Source organism: Atractosteus spatula, chromosome 23 (genome assembly GCF_055471065.1).
Source record: "Atractosteus spatula isolate fAtrSpa1 chromosome 23, fAtrSpa1.hap1, whole genome shotgun sequence".
Taxonomy (NCBI): domain Eukaryota; kingdom Metazoa; phylum Chordata; class Actinopteri; order Semionotiformes; family Lepisosteidae; genus Atractosteus; species Atractosteus spatula.
The window spans coordinates 9,056,515-9,074,414 of NC_142728.1; the positions used below are offsets into that span (position 1 = coordinate 9,056,515).

General features: G+C 35.9%; 2 protein-coding genes across 2 annotated transcripts in view; one reads left to right on the forward strand and one right to left on the reverse strand.

The window, feature by feature from the left end:
- ccdc180 (coiled-coil domain containing 180) overlaps window positions 1-11,183 on the forward strand; it is a 29,749-nt gene extending 18,566 nt beyond the window's left edge. Inside the window, exons 19-35 of the mRNA XM_088904659.1 lie at window positions 995-1,141; window positions 1,233-1,377; window positions 1,719-1,835; window positions 3,592-3,690; window positions 4,028-4,114; window positions 4,206-4,393; window positions 4,950-5,020; window positions 5,395-5,521; window positions 6,220-6,297; window positions 7,085-7,151; window positions 7,369-7,513; window positions 8,146-8,306; window positions 8,910-9,047; window positions 9,252-9,363; window positions 9,595-9,700; window positions 10,189-10,330; window positions 10,674-11,183. Coding sequence (XP_088760785.1) covers window positions 995-1,141; window positions 1,233-1,377; window positions 1,719-1,835; window positions 3,592-3,690; window positions 4,028-4,114; window positions 4,206-4,393; window positions 4,950-5,020; window positions 5,395-5,521; window positions 6,220-6,297; window positions 7,085-7,151; window positions 7,369-7,513; window positions 8,146-8,306; window positions 8,910-9,047; window positions 9,252-9,363; window positions 9,595-9,700; window positions 10,189-10,330; window positions 10,674-10,805 — 2,062 coding nt within the window. The 3' untranslated portion in view covers window positions 10,806-11,183. The remainder of the gene's footprint in view (window positions 1-994; window positions 1,142-1,232; window positions 1,378-1,718; window positions 1,836-3,591; window positions 3,691-4,027; window positions 4,115-4,205; window positions 4,394-4,949; window positions 5,021-5,394; window positions 5,522-6,219; window positions 6,298-7,084; window positions 7,152-7,368; window positions 7,514-8,145; window positions 8,307-8,909; window positions 9,048-9,251; window positions 9,364-9,594; window positions 9,701-10,188; window positions 10,331-10,673) is intronic.
- Window positions 11,166-17,900, reverse strand: part of vav2 (vav guanine nucleotide exchange factor 2) — a 201,096-nt gene continuing 194,361 nt past the window's right edge. The window contains exons 26-28 of the mRNA XM_088940647.1: window positions 15,116-15,199; window positions 14,336-14,490; window positions 11,166-13,685 (exon numbers count right to left, since the gene is read on the reverse strand). Coding sequence (XP_088796773.1) covers window positions 13,638-13,685; window positions 14,336-14,490; window positions 15,116-15,199 — 287 coding nt within the window. The 3' untranslated portion in view covers window positions 11,166-13,637. The remainder of the gene's footprint in view (window positions 13,686-14,335; window positions 14,491-15,115; window positions 15,200-17,900) is intronic.

Here is a 17,900-nt window from a genome sequence, read left to right on the forward strand (position 1 = left end):
TGACCGGCTAGTTAGTGTTGGCTTTAACTAGCAAAGTTTGCGCACAGGAGAAAAGATGACTGTGGGTCCCAGCAAGTCAGGAAGAGGACCGGTTCGTTCCTGATGAAGAGCTAGTTCTGAATAGTGATTCAGCTGTCCACAGTTCTGACCTGTCCACGAGGCCTGCTGCTGGTTACTCTCTGGCAACCTCCACTCTAGACTCTTAGAACAAAGGAAAGTTCTGGCCCTCGGACACACTGGCCGTTCCGTGGTTGTCCGGGCTGAGTCTCAGGATGGTCAGGAGGCGCGCTGCGAGAATGTCCTGCCCTTGGGAGCCTTCTGCTCCTGGGCCGTCCTGCCCTGGAATTCTCCTTTGAATTCCCTTTAGAACAGTCCACAGAATCCTCTCCAGAATCTTACTGAATCTCCCGAATCTTACTGAATCTCCCGAATCTTGTTGAATCTCAATCTTGTTGAATCTGAATCTCCAGGCCTGTGTTGCCTGTTTTTACCTGGAGGAACTTCAGCTTGTTGATTGGCTGAAAGTTCCATGGGCATCAGAGTCCCACGTGGGTTACTCAGCCCTACCAGTCCCTGATTGGTTGATCAAGGTGAGATATGAGTCACTTAGTCCTGACACTTAGTAATGCAGTCCAGATGTCCATCCGGCACTCCCTAGACTGATAGGCGCCAGTGGATGACCATTGATCATGATAGCCAGGCTTAGCTAAGTGCACCCCCCTTTGGGAGCTGTCCTAGGAAACCTTAAATCACCCTAATGGTCTCTCTGTGGCTGCACCACAGAGATGAACAGAGAAATGGGGCCTCATTTGGGAAGCTCAGAAACACTTAATTCTGCCTTATTATTAAGCCTCGCCGCTACACTTATTTTCAGATAATTTCATTGGTTTGGTGGACTTATTCGTGCTGTATACATTAGTGTGGTACTGTACAAAAGTGAGTGATTGTTTTGGTTTGATTCTTTTTCGTTCTAATAATGTTTCTCACTCTCTAGCTTAGTTGGTCTTTGTGGCTCGCTGCAGTCCAACCTTGATAAGCACATGGGTTTGATCCAGACATCCTTACGGCAGTACAGGCAGAAACTGGAATCTACGCTTGGACGTCTGAGGGAATCCAATGCAGAGTTTATAAAATCCTTTAGGTACAATAGTGACTACTTGATTTCTTTTAATCCATAATACAGTGGTGTTATAGGTGAGAGCACATGACAGAGCTGTCTTCTTTATTTTTAGATTATTTTCTGAAGGCGGGAATTTTACTCCTGAAGAGATTGATATGTTCCAGAGGCGACTTGAGAAGACTTCTGGTCGTATTGACTCCACTGATGAGCTGTTGTTGTTGGATATGGAAGGAATGGAGTCAAAGTGTCTTGAACAGGTAGAGAAACTTATCTGAAAATTTTGAAATCTTTTTTGTATCTCATTTGCTCATTGTTCCTCTTTAACTCCTTGTCATTTCCCATCTGTTGAATATGTTAAATTGTAGATATACCTAAAAAACTGACGTTTACACTTAATATAGACTTAAACTCTTCTGTTTAAGTTTTGTATTTTAAAGCAAAGCATGATGATAAAATATGTTCACAGGAAAAGATAAATTTCCAAGCAAAGTGGGTTGGAAATGGATATTAACTTAGTAAATTAACCATATCAAAGTTTCTTAAAATAAGAAATTGTGTGATATTAAGACTATGGTTTTGTTTTTGTTATTGTTTTAAGGCAACAGAGGTGGTTAATAAGTTTGAAGACAAATTCCAGTATCTTACAGTAGATCTGACCTTTATGGAAAAAATTCAGCGATTGCTGACTAACACACAAGTTCTAATAAAAACAGAGGTAAGCCATGACTGTAACTTTCACAATTAGTATTTCCACAGCTGTATACTGTACAGTATCGGTCAAATATTATTCTTTAACATGTAGCCTATATATTTTTAGTGTTTTTAGTTGTCTTTTCTAAAATACTCTTTATTTAGGTAGTCTGTAATAACCTGTATATTTTTTAAATAAAATGTCTTTAATTTGTATTGTAAACGCTTCAGGAACTTTCATAGTTGCATTAGCAGCCCTAGATTTGTCATAGAATAGACGCTAAATGGTTTGGAATGTTACACTGGAAGACAGGAATGAGATGTTATAGCATCCTGAAATGCTTAACTTTTAAATATTTACTTTAAAAGTTCTAAATATAGAACTATTGCTTAATTGTTCTACAGAGTTTATTTCTATTGTACTGTTGCTGCTCTATTTTGCTCTAATATGATAGTGACAGGGTGGTGAGCATTGCTGCCTTGTAGCACTGGGGCCCTGGGTTCAGTTACTGGGGTTCTCTCTACATGGAGCTTGTATGTTTTCCCCATGTTTACATGGGTTTCCTTTGGGTGGTCCAGTTTCCTCCTACAGTCCAAAACGATGCAGGGTAATTGACTTCTGAAAAATGGGTTCTGGTGTGTGTTTGTGCGTGTTTGTGTATGTGTGTGCCCTGCGATGGACTGGCGTCCTATACAGGGTGTTCCCCGCCTTGTGCCAGTTTGTTGTGCCAGGAAAGGCTTCAGCTCCCCTCTGACCCTGTACTGAATAAGCAGATTAGAAAATGGATGAATGGATAATAGGGACTTTAGCTTTCATTCATCATATATAAAACCAGTTTACAAGAAATCTCCCAGACAAATCAATGATACTCATATACTGTGTCTAATTGTTGGCAGAAATAATAAAAAACCTAATCAGCCTTATGGTTCAGTAATATTATACTATATTATTCTGTAGTTAAGGTGGTTAGCTGCGTCAGCATGTGTAGGCCGCAAAAGAACTTCAGGTATGAGAAGGCTCCACAGCCGAAACGTTGTGTTTTCTTTCTTCTCTTTTCAGCATGGAATAAACCTATTACTTGTTCCTTTGCAGCCTACGCATGCTGACGCAGCTACCCACCTGAACTACTTCAACTTACTTCTGCTGCAACCCACTATGCCTTCCTCTAAATCTTTTTCTTGATCTCTTCGTTGTTCCTTCTCTTCCTCCCTGGGCTACATGCCCCCCTTTCTTACTAAACCAGCATTCTGTCTCTTCACAGCGATCTGTTCCAAGACCAGGCTTTCTAACCACCTCCTATTCCTTTACAGGTGTCGTTGTTATAATATAATTCTTAGGAGTGCACCCTTACACCTGAAAGCTTGCTTTTGAATCAGCTTTCACTTCTTTGCACAGATGGGTGATGGCTTTTTCCCATATTGCAATATGAATAAAGACCCTACTGAGTGAATGAGAATACCTCTCCTGGCTCTTCTTCGATAAAATTCCACGACAGCTCCACAGCTGGAACTTTGTGTTTTCTTTCTTCTCTTTTCAGCATGGAATAAACATATTACTTGTTCATATATTATGGTATATACTAGTATATAATATTAATATTTTTTGTTGTAATTGGTTTTTTTTAAATTTTACATTCCTAAAATATACCTGTGTTTTTTATTTGTACTGATTTGGCCTGTTACTCTTTATTCTCTAGGATACGTTCTGCTTTATGTTTTACAATGCACATCAGTCCACTGGTCATCTTTTAAGCACTAAAAGTTTTATATTTTTACTGCAGGTAACTAAGAGCAATAGGCAGACGGAAAACTTAAATACCTATGTGGCCCAGTTTGAGAGCAAGATAGATGCGTGTGCCAGACCCAATATAGATAAAGAGGTAATAGGAATTTCTCTGAACTCTCATTATCAATGTTCCGTTCCTGTTTTTATATATTGTGTTGTATTGATTATCATAGTGTCTTAGTGTCTTTCAAGAAACAGCTAAATGAGGTCCTCAGATCAGTTGGCTACAAACTGCAAAAACGGCAAGATGGCCTCCTCTCCTTTGTAATTGTTCTTGTGTTCTGAAATTGCAAATGGTAAAAGATGACTCATGCTCAATATTACTCAATATGTTTAAATATTACTGAGCAGAACTGGTTCTGGAAAACGCAGTTTAGACAATTCCATTCCATGTTTTTGTTACAGTACGTGTTCTCTGTCCTCTGTTTCAGACTGTAACTCCTGATGATCTTTACTCTTTTACTCGGTTCATAATGGAAGAGCTCAAGAAAAGATGTCTGTACCTGGACTGCTTGATTGTAAGTATATATAATTTATTTGCTCATCAGTATACTTTTTCCATATGGACTATTTGTGCTAAATGCTGTATGATGGCTTCCTGGTGTGCAGGACATCACCTCCACAGATATAGGTCCTGAGGCTCCCTTGCAAGGTTCCTTTGCCACAGCTGCCCGTACAGAGACCCTGAAACAGGAGAAGCTGGGGAGCCAGACTACAGACAGCCTCCTGCAGCCAAGCAGGATGGGCAGACCTGCCATTGAGGATGTGGCTGTTGGTGTTATTCAGCACATATTACAGTAAGCTGTCAAAGTCAAATTCTGAAATGCAGTTTTTTTTATAGGTAAATGTCAAAACATATTATGCAGGCTTAATGAGTTATTCACATACCCCATTGAAATCGCTGATATTTTCTTAAAAATGACTGATTCTGTTTTCAGTCAATGGATTCAAAATGCTGCTTTTCTCAGATTCACAGTAAATAGACTTATGAATTTTCTTAAGAAAAGTATCTGTTCCCTTAAGTTTTTAAAATTCTAATTTACTATATGCTTTCTTTTCTGTTCCTCTTCAGATTTGCCTTTAACCTTTTTGTCAAGAGATTACAAGTTGTTGAAGGTTCATTGGTTTCAATTAAATGTAAATGTAAAGAACAGTAAACAATTCAGAAAATGTGGCAGACCTTGGGATGAATCTGAAATTAGATGCATTTAGCATCTATGAGCTTTTGTGTTCAAAGAAGTTGTATTCCAGCATCCGTTTTGTTGTCAATTAAGTAACTGTATACGATCTAGAAAATATGTATTAAATACATTTATCCTTTACCTGTTCTGAGATTTTTTTTTCTTTCTCAAGAACACAGAAATCCAAAGTCATGCCAGATCTTCAAGGAGAGCAAGCGGAGAGAAGTCAGCCATTAACAGCTGGTACTATTTGTAAACTTCTTTTGCAATCAGTCTAAAGTTTTATCCTTATTTAAAATAAAATATTGGAACTGATACGATTGGGATAGGTTCTCTGCAATACAAAATAGGCTTATTGAACAATTGATCATAAATCCATACCCTTTTTCTATGCCAATAATTACAGTATACTGTATAGTGACTGATCCCTCAACTGCTTCTTCTATTCTGTTCCTCTTTTTTCTTTCTAATGAGTTCCCATGTTTATATTTGTTCTAATTTGTTGCGTTCAAATTTCAAAATGCAATTCAACAGTGTGCCAATATAAGAATTACAGTATAGTGAAAGGCAACTTCAAATGTATTTTTAAGCAACTTGGCAGGGCTCTCCTTTTACAGGGACCTACTGTGCTGGCCAGACCCAAAGTCGGCCCCCCAGTGAGGTGGCTGTAGCCCTTCGAAGATCAGTGGGGTCTGCCACTGGCCTGAGAACGGAGGCCCCACTCAGGAGAGTCTCGTCCACATGGTGCGTAATGAAAGCTCTCTTCCCAGGTTAACTACGAATAACACTAGCAAGATCATGAAGCATTATTTATAATGAAAGGAAGACTTTTTAAAAGTTAAACGAGTTACCAATTGCACTAAATGAAAGATTCAGGTTTATTGCTAGATTTGATTTTTCTTCACTCTTCACTGGTTGTAGCATTCAGGTAATTTTTTTCAGCAATTTGTGTTGGGATCTAAACAATGCTCCTGCCTACATTTACATATCAATCTGTTGTTTGGATTCCGTTTAGGATTATGGATTTGGATAGGTTTGTGTATCCATATACATTGAATAAAAAGGTAAAAAATTGTGAGAAATGCTTGAAGATAATTTTCTTAATGCTTAATATAAAATAAATTAACTAATACACTTTAGAAAAACTAATATTCCAATACATTGTGGAAATGTTAGAAGATAATATAGCATTAGTAAGCCTTTTATATACTGTATATATATAAATATATAATATATAATATAATGTAGTTCAGGTGGGTAGCTGCGTCAGCATGCGTAGGCTGCAAAGGAACAAGTAATAGGTTTATTCCATGCTGAGTAAAAGAAGAAAGAGAACACAACGTTTCGGCCGTGGAGCCTTCTTCAGGTGTCATACCATATAATATAATGTATATATATATACTTCACACTCTTTGTACATTTTAAATTATTTTTTGTCTTAGTGTCAAAAGGTTTTCCAAGCCTACTCGGTTTGATAAGAGATTCCAGGTTTTTGGACCCAAGCCTGAACAGGAGCCTGTGTAAGAAAACGTAAAGTCTTTGTCTTCCATCATGTTTACAGGGCTGTGCATTTCTCACACCTTGACTTTTCATTGCACTTCACTCCTTATCCTGCAGAGGTCTGCAGTGCATTCATGTTCTAGAAATTAAAAAAAATCTAATAAATGTGTCTCATTTAGAAAATACCCCAATTACAAGGAACCATTATGGCCACGAACACAGAAATTGTATATATTCCGTAGGTAACATTCATTGGACTGATGTTACCCTGTCAAAATATGGGTATATGGGTATATTTCGACAGGGTAACATCAGTCCAAAGAGTGGATGGACTAAGGGCATATGTTCTTTATTCATACAAAAGTAACATGGGTACCTTGTGAAACTTTATTTTTACATAATCTTCATAAAATCCTAAATAATAAAAAAATGTCTTATTTAATTTGCTGACCTTTTCTGGGGCAATTTTTCAGGGTTTGGCATTTAAAATGGGAAATTAGTTGTAACAATAAATCTCCTCTTGATGACTTGTACATTTACAGTACCTGCAGAGTTTTGTAAAAAAATACATTTTTTGGGCAACAATGTATTACTAAACTAAGACATTGAAATATATCAGATAAAATATTTGAAAAACTAAAATATAGGTAGATGTATGTACTCTTAATTTGCACGTTTGTGGTTTAATGTGCCTCATGAATGTATACAGCTACTTAATTTAGGACCCATTAGTTACTAAGACTAATTCTCTACCTACATTAAGTCATGAAAAGAATAGATATGCCTATCTCTGCTTTCTTTTGGCAGTTCCTTCAAAGAGGTTATCAACAGTATCCTATGGAAAGCTAATGATGTTTTACTAGCTGTGGCTGAGGTATGAAATCATTTACTGCTGTTTCTTTCAATGTTTAATTCTTTATTCTTTCCAATGTTTATACTTACAGTATAGGTAATGGACTTAGTTAAAATATTTTCTTCAAATTGTATTGTGTACCAGTGAGACTTCATTGATACATTATCAGCTGATCTCAGCCAGATCAGTGGTGGCAGGTTCATTTAATTTATTTTGGCTTTTGTTTGATCTTGACCAGGAGTTCTACAAAAAGAAAGAGAGACGGGCCATCACCCGGCCCCAGTATCTGCAAGAGACTTTTGAGCACTGTGCAGAGGTGTTGAACAGCAAGCTGCTGTCTTACCAAAACCAAGCCCATGATTACCACAATGCATGCCTGCAAGGTAAGTATGTTCTCCCATTGAGCTAATATAGGACTTAGCAGAACTGATTTTGCAATGTTTCTGCTTTCACACATCTACTATGACTAAATCAATCACAGCTTTACATATTTTAATTTAACAAAGGATTTTTGTAACCTGGAAAGTTTTTGTATTGGTTTTGATCATAAATATCCAAAAAGCTAATTATTATTACATTTTTGCAATGAGTGGGTATTTGATTTTCATATAAATATGTTCAAGTGATATTTTTTACATTTAGCAAAAGCTGAGCCAGTTAGTTGATTATTTCATTTCTAAAATTGTGGCAATGCCACATTATAGCCATGCAATTATGAAAATTCATGAAAATGTATGATTTAAGTTTAATTAAGCATGTTTAGTACTTGGATTAACAAAACCTCGGGAATATGAGGTGCTATGAATGCTGCTTGTATGGGGTTACTTTTTTATTTTTGTGGAACAAAGACTTCAAAGACTTCCAACCCTTTGTTTCATTTCATTTCATTTAGAGAAGCAGACTCTGCGAGAGCAGCACATACTGTATTTCCTTTAGGACAGGTGTCAACAGTGATGACAGGATAGTTAAGGCATACAAAAAGGTAATGATGTATTGTCTTTAATCCTTCTGGCAGAGTTCAGAGAGCAGCTGATGCGGTTTGAGCAGTGTCTGTCACATGTGCCTAGGCAGCTCATTGGCCACCTGTCAGAGCAGCACTTGCAGAAACTCAGCCAAGCTACATCCCAGATATACCAGCAATTCGCACTAAAACAGCAGGAGAGTGAACATCAACAGGTACAACACTACACCAATTGTTCTGTATGATAGTTTTATGATACCATTATTTGTCAAAAGACAGACCAGGTAGACCCATCATTAACATACTGTGTTTATGGGGGAGGTCATGGGAAAAGGGATATCTGAATAGATTTTTAAGCCATCTGTTTCCATCAGAGATCACGTAAATTAAGGTTACTCTCGGTAAAACATTGCCCTTATCTCATATTTAAAAAACTAAAAACTGATCACTTGCCTCTCCTAATTATTTTGCCAAATGCTTTTCTCTGCATTCATGATTAATGTTTTTAACACCCCATAAGTCTGTAACAACACTTTGTAAGACTTTTATTATTTAGGACCATCATTATTTGCTTTCTAACAGTGTAGCCGAAATTTATACGTCTCAGCGGCATCATAATTTTGTTCTTTCATATTTTAGAGTGTTGACTTCTGTTCTTAAGTTTTAATTTAGTCATGAAATAGTGGACATACAATATTAAGATGTTTTCACTAATTGCAATATATTCTTAGTCATGTTTGTAATTGTTTTTCTTTAGCGTTTCTGTTATAATTTTTCTGATTATCCTGTATTATTATATATTTTTAATATGTCTATAGAATGACCATTGGAATAAACTGCGACCCACTCTAGGCCATCCAAACAGTGTGAATGAGCTTGAGAGCTTGTGTAACCTGGAGGAAGTGAGACTTAAAGAACTGATAAATACAATCGACACCACCAAAGTACAACTGCAGGTCAGGATTTGCAAACACAAATTTATTTTATTACTAGTAAAGATTTTTTGTCAATACTGTAATTGGTAGTGAGTGTACTTACTCTAATCTGCTTTTGTATTTTTTAATAATAATATCTAATAAGAGAAGCCTGTAATCTGGAGCATGTTTTCATATACCAACATGATTGTACTGATTTTAAAGAATGTTTTTTTCACATTGCAGGAGTGTTTGAAAAAACACGCTGAAGAATTTGTTACAGCACTTGCTTCGCTAACAGAAAACCTTCTTCTCCTGCTGGATGACTTTGTGACAATAGATGATATTCAGATTGGACGTAAGTCTCTGTCCTAAACTTCATTGCATTTGTAACACGGATAAATAGCTTTGGTTTATTAAAACCAGAGAAAATGTACTCTTCATTATGTGTATTTGTTGCGTTCCAAGTTTGATATGATATATTAAAAGTTGTTCGAGACAAAGGTAGTCAGTCTCTTCATTGATATTTTTGTTGTTTTTCAAGATCAATGCAATTGAAAGTTTAATTACCTTGATTTCTTTCATTTAGAAATTGCAGTTGTGAAGGAAAAGACTTGTACTCTTATACGCCGAAAACAAGCAGGTCTCCCTCTGGAGGACAAACAATATAAACCTTTAATACAGCGCGGCAGCAGGTAAACAGAATTGCAAATTAGGATATGCTAATATGCTAAGGACAATATTTTGATGATAAATGTTTTTGATTACATGCTAGCAATCAAAACTAAACTTGCATGATTCTGTAACTTATGCTGTGAAGAACATATTCTAGAATACTGCAGGTTTTCCATAAGGTTTCACATCAAAAAAAGTTACAGAATAGTTTTTAGAGAAGGCTGAGTGAATACAATGCTTATCATGTTATTCTGTATTTACCCAGGTGGTAAAGAGCAGTTGCACAGTTTACCTAGAAAAATGAAAACCTTTCGAGATACCATTGCTGTTTTTGAAATTACCTTCTTATTTAATATTTTTGGATTTTTAAAAAGAGATATCTTTTTCCAGGTGGGGAAAAAGGCATTAAAGAAAAATATGATTTCCAAGCCTTCCTTTACATTAGTGTTTCTCTTGCTGTTCAGTGTGTTTTCTATGCATTTTCACATTGTTTAATTTATTTTAACAGAACATGGCCAGGAATTCCTTACTTTGAACCCAAAGCCAAAATAAATGCTGAAAAATCCTGCAGAGAAACAGCCTCAGTTAAAACTGGAAAAACAACTCTGGGCCACTTGTCAGCAGTAGAAGCAAGAGATTCAGTCTATCAGGTATGTTAAAATGTAGATATTTTGAGTCATACAGTAGTATTGCAGAATTTGAAGTGCTTAGCATCCAATCTACAAATCACTTTTCATATTCATCTCAAATAAAAATGCAAGTATTTCAACTGAAGATTGTATCTCAGAAGTGTGCTTCTATTTAAATAATGCTTATTGGCTATACTCTGGCAGTTTTCTTGTGATAAAATATGTATTTTGAAAATGATGTTTTGCGGCAAAGTCTTTCATTTGTATTTTGATGATAATAATACACTGAGATTATAATGCCTGGTGAATAGCTGCAAACCTTGAAGGCCATGCTGACGGTACCTTTTCATTATTTTCAATGAAGAAGCATCAAACAGAGTATGATAAGGAGATAACGAGAACTGAAGAAGAGTGGGAAGCCCAGTGGAAAAGTGCCAGACAATGGGAGGAACGCTGGAAAGAATCAGTGTTGAAAATCAAACAGCTATATGTGTGAAGGCACAATAAATTAGAAAATGAACAATAGCAGATACACTATTTTCTTCTGCATCATTAAAGACCATAAAATATTTTTATGAGTTATTTTAACCAACCTTGTCATTTACTGACTTGATTTACTGTATAATCTTAACAGCTATGATGGTAATTAGTAACTTATGAATATATATATATATAAATGATCATGGCTTAAAAATGTAGTTCCATTTAGTTCGATCTTGTGTAAAATGCAAGTTAGTATTTTGACAAACTGTATTTAAGGACTGAAAACCACCAAACTCTCATGTAAGCAAAAAAGAATGTTTATTTGCTGTAAAAACCTCAATTGAAAACTGATCATTCAATATAGTACACATAATAAAGATTTTGTTTGAAGATTTTAATGACAGGACTTAAAATATCTATAACCACATGCAATGGGTTACCAATATGCAACCAGCAACTAATCCCTTTTTTCCAGCATCAAACTATCCCTGCATGATCTCATTCCCTGTACACCTGGTAGGGAAGCATTTTAGGACTCGTCCACGCCGATACCCTATTTACATGGCCCATATAATGTCATCAACACCTTGAAACCACGCAATAGCCATAGTTTTCTTTGAGAATCCTTTTCATAAAGTTATGATTGGTCTTTTCTAGGTATTGTGAACAGGGTAATAACAGCCCTCCACTCTACTGTGGTCAAGACCCAGATAAAAGGTGCAGTGTGCATCTGGAGTCACATTCCAAAACAGGAATAAACTGCTGTTGGGAAGTTTCTATTAAATATAAAAAAATAAAATTAAATAATTTGGTGTCCACAACCAGTGATCTTTGCTTAGCTAGAAGTCATTAATGATTAATAATGTAAACAATTACAAAAATCAGAGCACCAGGCATTGGAGATAAGGCGAAAATCACAAAAGGAAATTTGCACTTTAAAAAGAAAATTCAGATACTGTATCTGTAAATCAGGGTGACATCTGCAATCCAAATTTTGTGACAAATCTTGAAAAATGATTAAAGCAGTTTACTTTTTCACACACTGAACTAGAATTCCAACCCAGTAAAATCAGGATTTAATTCTTATTTCTGTGCAAAAAATGGATTTACATATTTCTGCAGTTTCAGTCATATGCTACATATTTCACAGGGGTAAATGTTACATTTATAAGGATACATAGAAATGACACAGCAAATAATCAAAGGGTCAGCTGATTTTAAGAAAATAGTTTTTTTTAAACAATCTTTCATTTCATTGCAGAAATGAAGGATAAGCCGTATACCCAAACACATGCACCTACTATGGACAAAGGGGAACCATTAATTTCTAGCTATATGCCCCCCCCAAATAACAGATTCTTTCAGTAATGGAGCTGATACAGTACAGGTATGTGCTCCTAGGGCACTATTTTCTTTAAATTCCAACCATTTGGAACTCCTATGTCCAGCATGTTCATGTATCAGCCACAGATGAAGGCCTAGAATTTTGCCATGACATGTCTATCTAGCTGTTCCCTTGTAGAATAGTTCATCACAGAATTTGTGATGTATTTGTCCTTCAGACCCTTCAGTTATTTGTGTGTATATATGCTCATTTTTCTGTCTTCATACTCTTTGCCCACTAAATAAATGTACATTAAAATGGTAGCACTGTGTTGGAGTACTTTATTTTCTTTAGAATAAAAAAAACACTCATTGCCTCATTAAGAGGAAGGTTTATGTGTACGCATGCAGTAATTGCTGCAAATCAAAACTGCAAAAACATCATTATTCATTGCCTGATTCAATGGAAAAATCATTTGAAAATATACCATCTAGTTCATAATAGTACAGTATATTACTATTTTCTCTAGTTTTCATTGCTGCAATTACTACAAACTATTACTCATTCAAAAGCATGTAAACGGATGTTTTTTTTCTTTGTGTGCATATAGCATGAGTTAGGGCCTTCTGTTAATTTCCTTCTCTGCATGCATACAGTATCTAGACTTCCTCCTCGCTTAGACTGAGGATGACTGATGCAGTACCCCTTGGCTATTTCTTGATGAACTTCTGGTCGATTTGGGTCTCATGGTGTCAAAGGACTGGTGTCAAAAGGTCATTTACACAAATGCTCTTTAAATACTGCAAAAGACCACCGATATCTCTGTCCCAAGTTGTGCAAATTCAGAGAGGGCAGCTGAGTTTGAAAGATTTCTGTCCACTTTCAAGGCACCAATTTTTTTTAAACAGCATTCCACAGCAAGTTGAAAATACCCTCACAGAACTCTCCCCTCTATTTCACCAGCCCACAAGGCAATACCATGACTACTAAGGCATATTCTCTCAGCAAAGAAAGTAATTTTTGTTCTACAACTGTTTTGTTTAATTGGAAGAATTATTTTCAGTATAAGTTTCTAGTATGTCAATTTTTAAATAAATTATTTATACATTACAATACCCTTCCTGCAGAAATCCTGCAAATACCCCCAACCACTGTAACTGTACAACAAAGTGAAGTTTTCTGTTTTCGTGCTGGGATTTTCTGACTAAAGCATGATTTTGCTCTCTCTTAAGAGATTAAGACCCCTTAAAACACCCCTTTCTCTCTGCAAAGGGGTAGTGCATCTTCTAATCCAGTTGCCTCAATGGAACTCTTTTGTAACAATAAAGCAGATTCATATGTAACCAAAATCATAAGTACAAATGTTCACTGTAAAACACGTTAGCTGATGCAAAGTTCCAGCAATTATTCCACACAAGGTTTCAGAAGATTTCCCTTGATACTCAAGAGTCCTCTCAGAGAGCAGTAAAAGGAATGGCTTTTGTTGGAAATGAAAGGATGACATCTGAACCACCTGTCCAATCATTGTACCCCTTCTTCATCTACATATGTTGAGGGAAACCAGCCAATCTACAAAAGAAGAAGGCAAAATATCAATATATAGCAAGAGTGGACATGGCATTTGAAGGTTAGTGATGCCTAGTTTTCTATGATTAAGAAACCTCGACCAGTTTTAATTAAGACTTTATTTTGTTAACATTATTCTTGTCCATCATTATGCTCACAAACCGAATGACATGATAAGCACGATAGACCTTCAGGACTAATTTGACTGGTGCCTACAAATAAACTGTAAATTGTAAAGAGAGATCGTGCTGCATGATCTGTATCACAGCAATCACATACAGTACCTTGTCACACTAAGCATTATTGTTGATCACAATTTTGTTGGTCACTCATTTTCCAAATTCATTTTAAATGAATTACAGCCAATAACGTCCCTTTGTGACGTACCAGTACAGTGTGAACACCGCTATATAATATGTAGCACATTATTAAAGGAGGTATTATTTAATTTAAAGAAACTGCACTGTGTGTCAGAGTCTCCAATAGTTTTCCCATGAATGTTTGTTTTCATCTTAGTTGGAAAGCAAACGCAACCAAGACCGATTTTTAATTATTCATGATCTCTAAGATGTAAAGGTAATAATTCTTTGTAGGAATTATGGTCATAAAAGTAAACACAACACTTGACAGAACTGCACAGGAAAGTGAGTTACCCTTCCATTGGCTTCCCCTTTCCACCAGCCCTGGTCTCCGCCAATCTTACTGTAGATTTTCACAACGTCTCCTTCTCTCAGAGACAGTTCCCTCATGTCACGGGCTGCAAAATTGTACCTGGCTACAGCTGTTCCAATGACTCTTGGTGTAAACACTGCAGAGTAGAATTCAGAAATGAAGAGACTGCCTTTAAGATGTTATACAGTGCTTTTGTGACTTGTGTGTTCAGTATTTAGTTTCTGAATCCTGGCTAGAGCCCTTTCATAAAATAAAACTTTCAAAATAAGAAATGAATTCCAGTTTAAACTCCACAATGTTAACTGTCTAATATATCATCTCTTTCCCCTACCAATTCTCTCTTTCCCCTACCATTTTTGTCAATAAAGTAAAAAGGCTGTTATGACCTCAAGAATACATTCAGCTAACAGTTTACATCTATTTCAATCGGACGTGGCAAGGATACCTGATTCAAAAGAGGACTCAGTTCTGTCTGTATTAATGAATGAAATACACATAATTTAGAAACCTTCCAGCCTATTCCTCCATAAGCCACAATCCCTCAAACCCTCATCTGTATTAAAATGAAAATACAGAAATTGCACCAAAAGACATTAAAGTAAAAGATGTGAAGTAAGTGCTAACCACACATTATCTCCTCCCACCAAAAAGACTGGAGAAAATAGTGGACTTGTCATGGGTTTAACCCTGTTTAAACCAAGAAGCGTATCATCAGTAGAAGAAGCAACAGAGAGACGTTTCAGAGCAGAGAAGACAGGTACCTGACCAGAAGGGAGCAGAGGTCTGAGAGGAGAAGTTTAGACCCTGAGGACTGAGAAAAGAAAAGTTGTAGGAAGCACAGGAAGCTGTCATGACAGAGGCGAGAGAGGAAGAAAAGGAAAATTAGCATTCGGTGCTTTTACCTGAACACAGAACTCTTATAATATGTTCAGAATAACTTCAACTTTGTTTTATGAGGCTGAGTAGGGAGTACAACAAAATGAAACAACAAACTACTGGAAACTGATGTTTTTCAATAATATACAGTACAAGAGCTAATTGCTCTTAACAAAGATTATTTTATTTTCCTCTCATTGCAATCACACACACTATTGACTTGTAGATTGATACGACTTTATTTTTTAAAAAGCAAGCACCAGTAAATTAGTTTAAGGACACATATGATGCAATAAGTTCTAGGTCATGAAAGTTATAGCCTGGCTCCAAATCTCAGTGGGTTTGATTAGTGAATTCTGAGTTCACATCCCTTCCCTTCTCAGGAGATGAGAACATGCTTGGAATGCATGACATGTTGATCTGTCTTCTGTAAATACATTCTGATAAGTAAATGAATAATTCAATACAACAGAATGTTTTGGATCCTGCTAGAAACTGAACAAAGGCAGCCATGGTTCACAGGTCAGTCAAGAAAAAATAATTTATTAAACATTTAATGGTGCATGCTATGAATGGGACCAATGAGCTGGACTCAGATCCAGGTTTGCCAAGAAATACAATGTTCCTGGTGTTCAGGGCAGATAATTTACGGAAGCCAATTAGCGCTATGGAAAAAATATATTATTCTGTTATTATGATATAACATTGTGTATTACTTAAGGACAAACACCTTTTCAAAACACACCATAAAAAATCTGTATTTTAACACCAACATTTTCACAATTAATAAAAAGGCCACTTTCATTTAGTATAAAAATAAGGTTAGATTTGACCTGGGATTTTGTGATTTTGTGAAATGGTACAGTACACTTTCTTAACATTTTGTTTGTGTAAACAACCAATTTCTCCTGTTTTCAGATCACACCCTTCAAGGAATGTTTTACTGTTACACTCCTCATTAATGTATTCTCTTGACTGCTTATGCAACAGTGCATCTAAGTGTACCTGTAGTTTCACATTAAGAATTAAATATAATAGTTTTGCTGTGTATTTTGTGCTTTTCATGAAAGTACTGGCAATGAGTCCAAGACAAAATTTGTCACCTTTTTGACAAATTTGTACATTTGCCTACAATGGTGAGAGACAAGGATATCACGCTATTCACCAGGTTTGCTTAACTTTATAATTGGGAGTTGTACCTGATGTCTAAAAATAGATACATTGCAGGTATTCCATGATTCAAATTACTTTCCACAAAAGAGTGTGGCATTCTTTTATTGTTCTTAATGTAGATGATAATTCCTTGAAGATAGTATTCTGGGTTCTAAACAATTAATTTGTAAACAAGGTTGAAAAATGTTTTTTTGTCAATGTTTTCAGGTTTATCATTTTAAGACTGACTGACAGTACCTGATGGCACTCAATTTGGTTAAGGATATAAGAAATGTTGTAGTTTAGTGCCCTGTAGTTTAGGATCAGCTGCCACAGCCAACAGAGCGATGCATTAATGAAAGAAGAGTCCTGTTAATGCTGATGCATTACCAGCATTAACTTGTCATTAATCAATAATATTATTTTTTTCTGTGGCACTAAATGATAATTATATCGTTATTAATTTCTTTAGAAACGCGATTTCATATTATATTCCCTATTAATCAAATTCTAAAAGTATGCTTTTGTTTACTCCGATAACGAGCGTATTTGCAGAAAAGCTTAAAACTATCACTTTTCTCACAAAGTATATAAACGTACAGTAACATGGTCAGAAGGAGCAAGGAGCATGTAAAAACGTTTCCGAAATAACCACATGTAAGACTTTGATGCTTAAAATGTTTAGGGAGAAATGGAATACTGGTGTGTATTTTGTCTTTAAACTACCGAGACCAGCCATATACAGTACATTTTACATACAGTAATATGTTTATGTTCCTAAATTAATATCTTTTATGAGCATGTGAAAGGCATGGTGAATCGGAGATTCTCAAGACTTACTTTGTATGATTGGAAACGAATGCGTGATCGGATCAACGAAATGCTGTGGTGTTACTTTTTGTCAATGAAAAAATAAAGGATTTTCGTTTACAAAGACAGTTACAAAGAATGTGGAACAGGGTAATACTTTGAGTTTACAGCTTGTCCAAGGTCATTCATTATTAATACTATTAGTAATATCTTCGGTAAAGACTTTGATGCATAAAATATTTCTGCATAATAAAATATTCCTAAAATATTAAATATAAATATTAAAATATTTATGATAAAGGTGGTAGGCTGTGTACTTTTGTCCAACTGAGCAATCTTGCTTTCATAAAATATACCAACTTTTTAATGTATAATGATTAACATGCTGTAATATACACTTTAAATTTAAAAGTCTAAAGAGTATACAACTTAAATTCTTAATTGAATAAAGACTGTCCCTCAGCAGTGATCGGGATTCGAAACCGGGTGTTTTCTGGTGACAGCTCAAATGCTGTACATGAGAGGTTAAGCTTTATTAGCTCCATCTGGAGGTTTTACAAGGTGATTCCGGATACTATTAACTTAATCTAATATGCATACGGTAAATTGCGGTATGACGTGTTATGCCGCGCTTAGATGCGACATGCCCACTGCGTTGTACCGCAGCGTACCCCGCTTGTTTTGAATGGCTGCATCTGTAATGAGCAA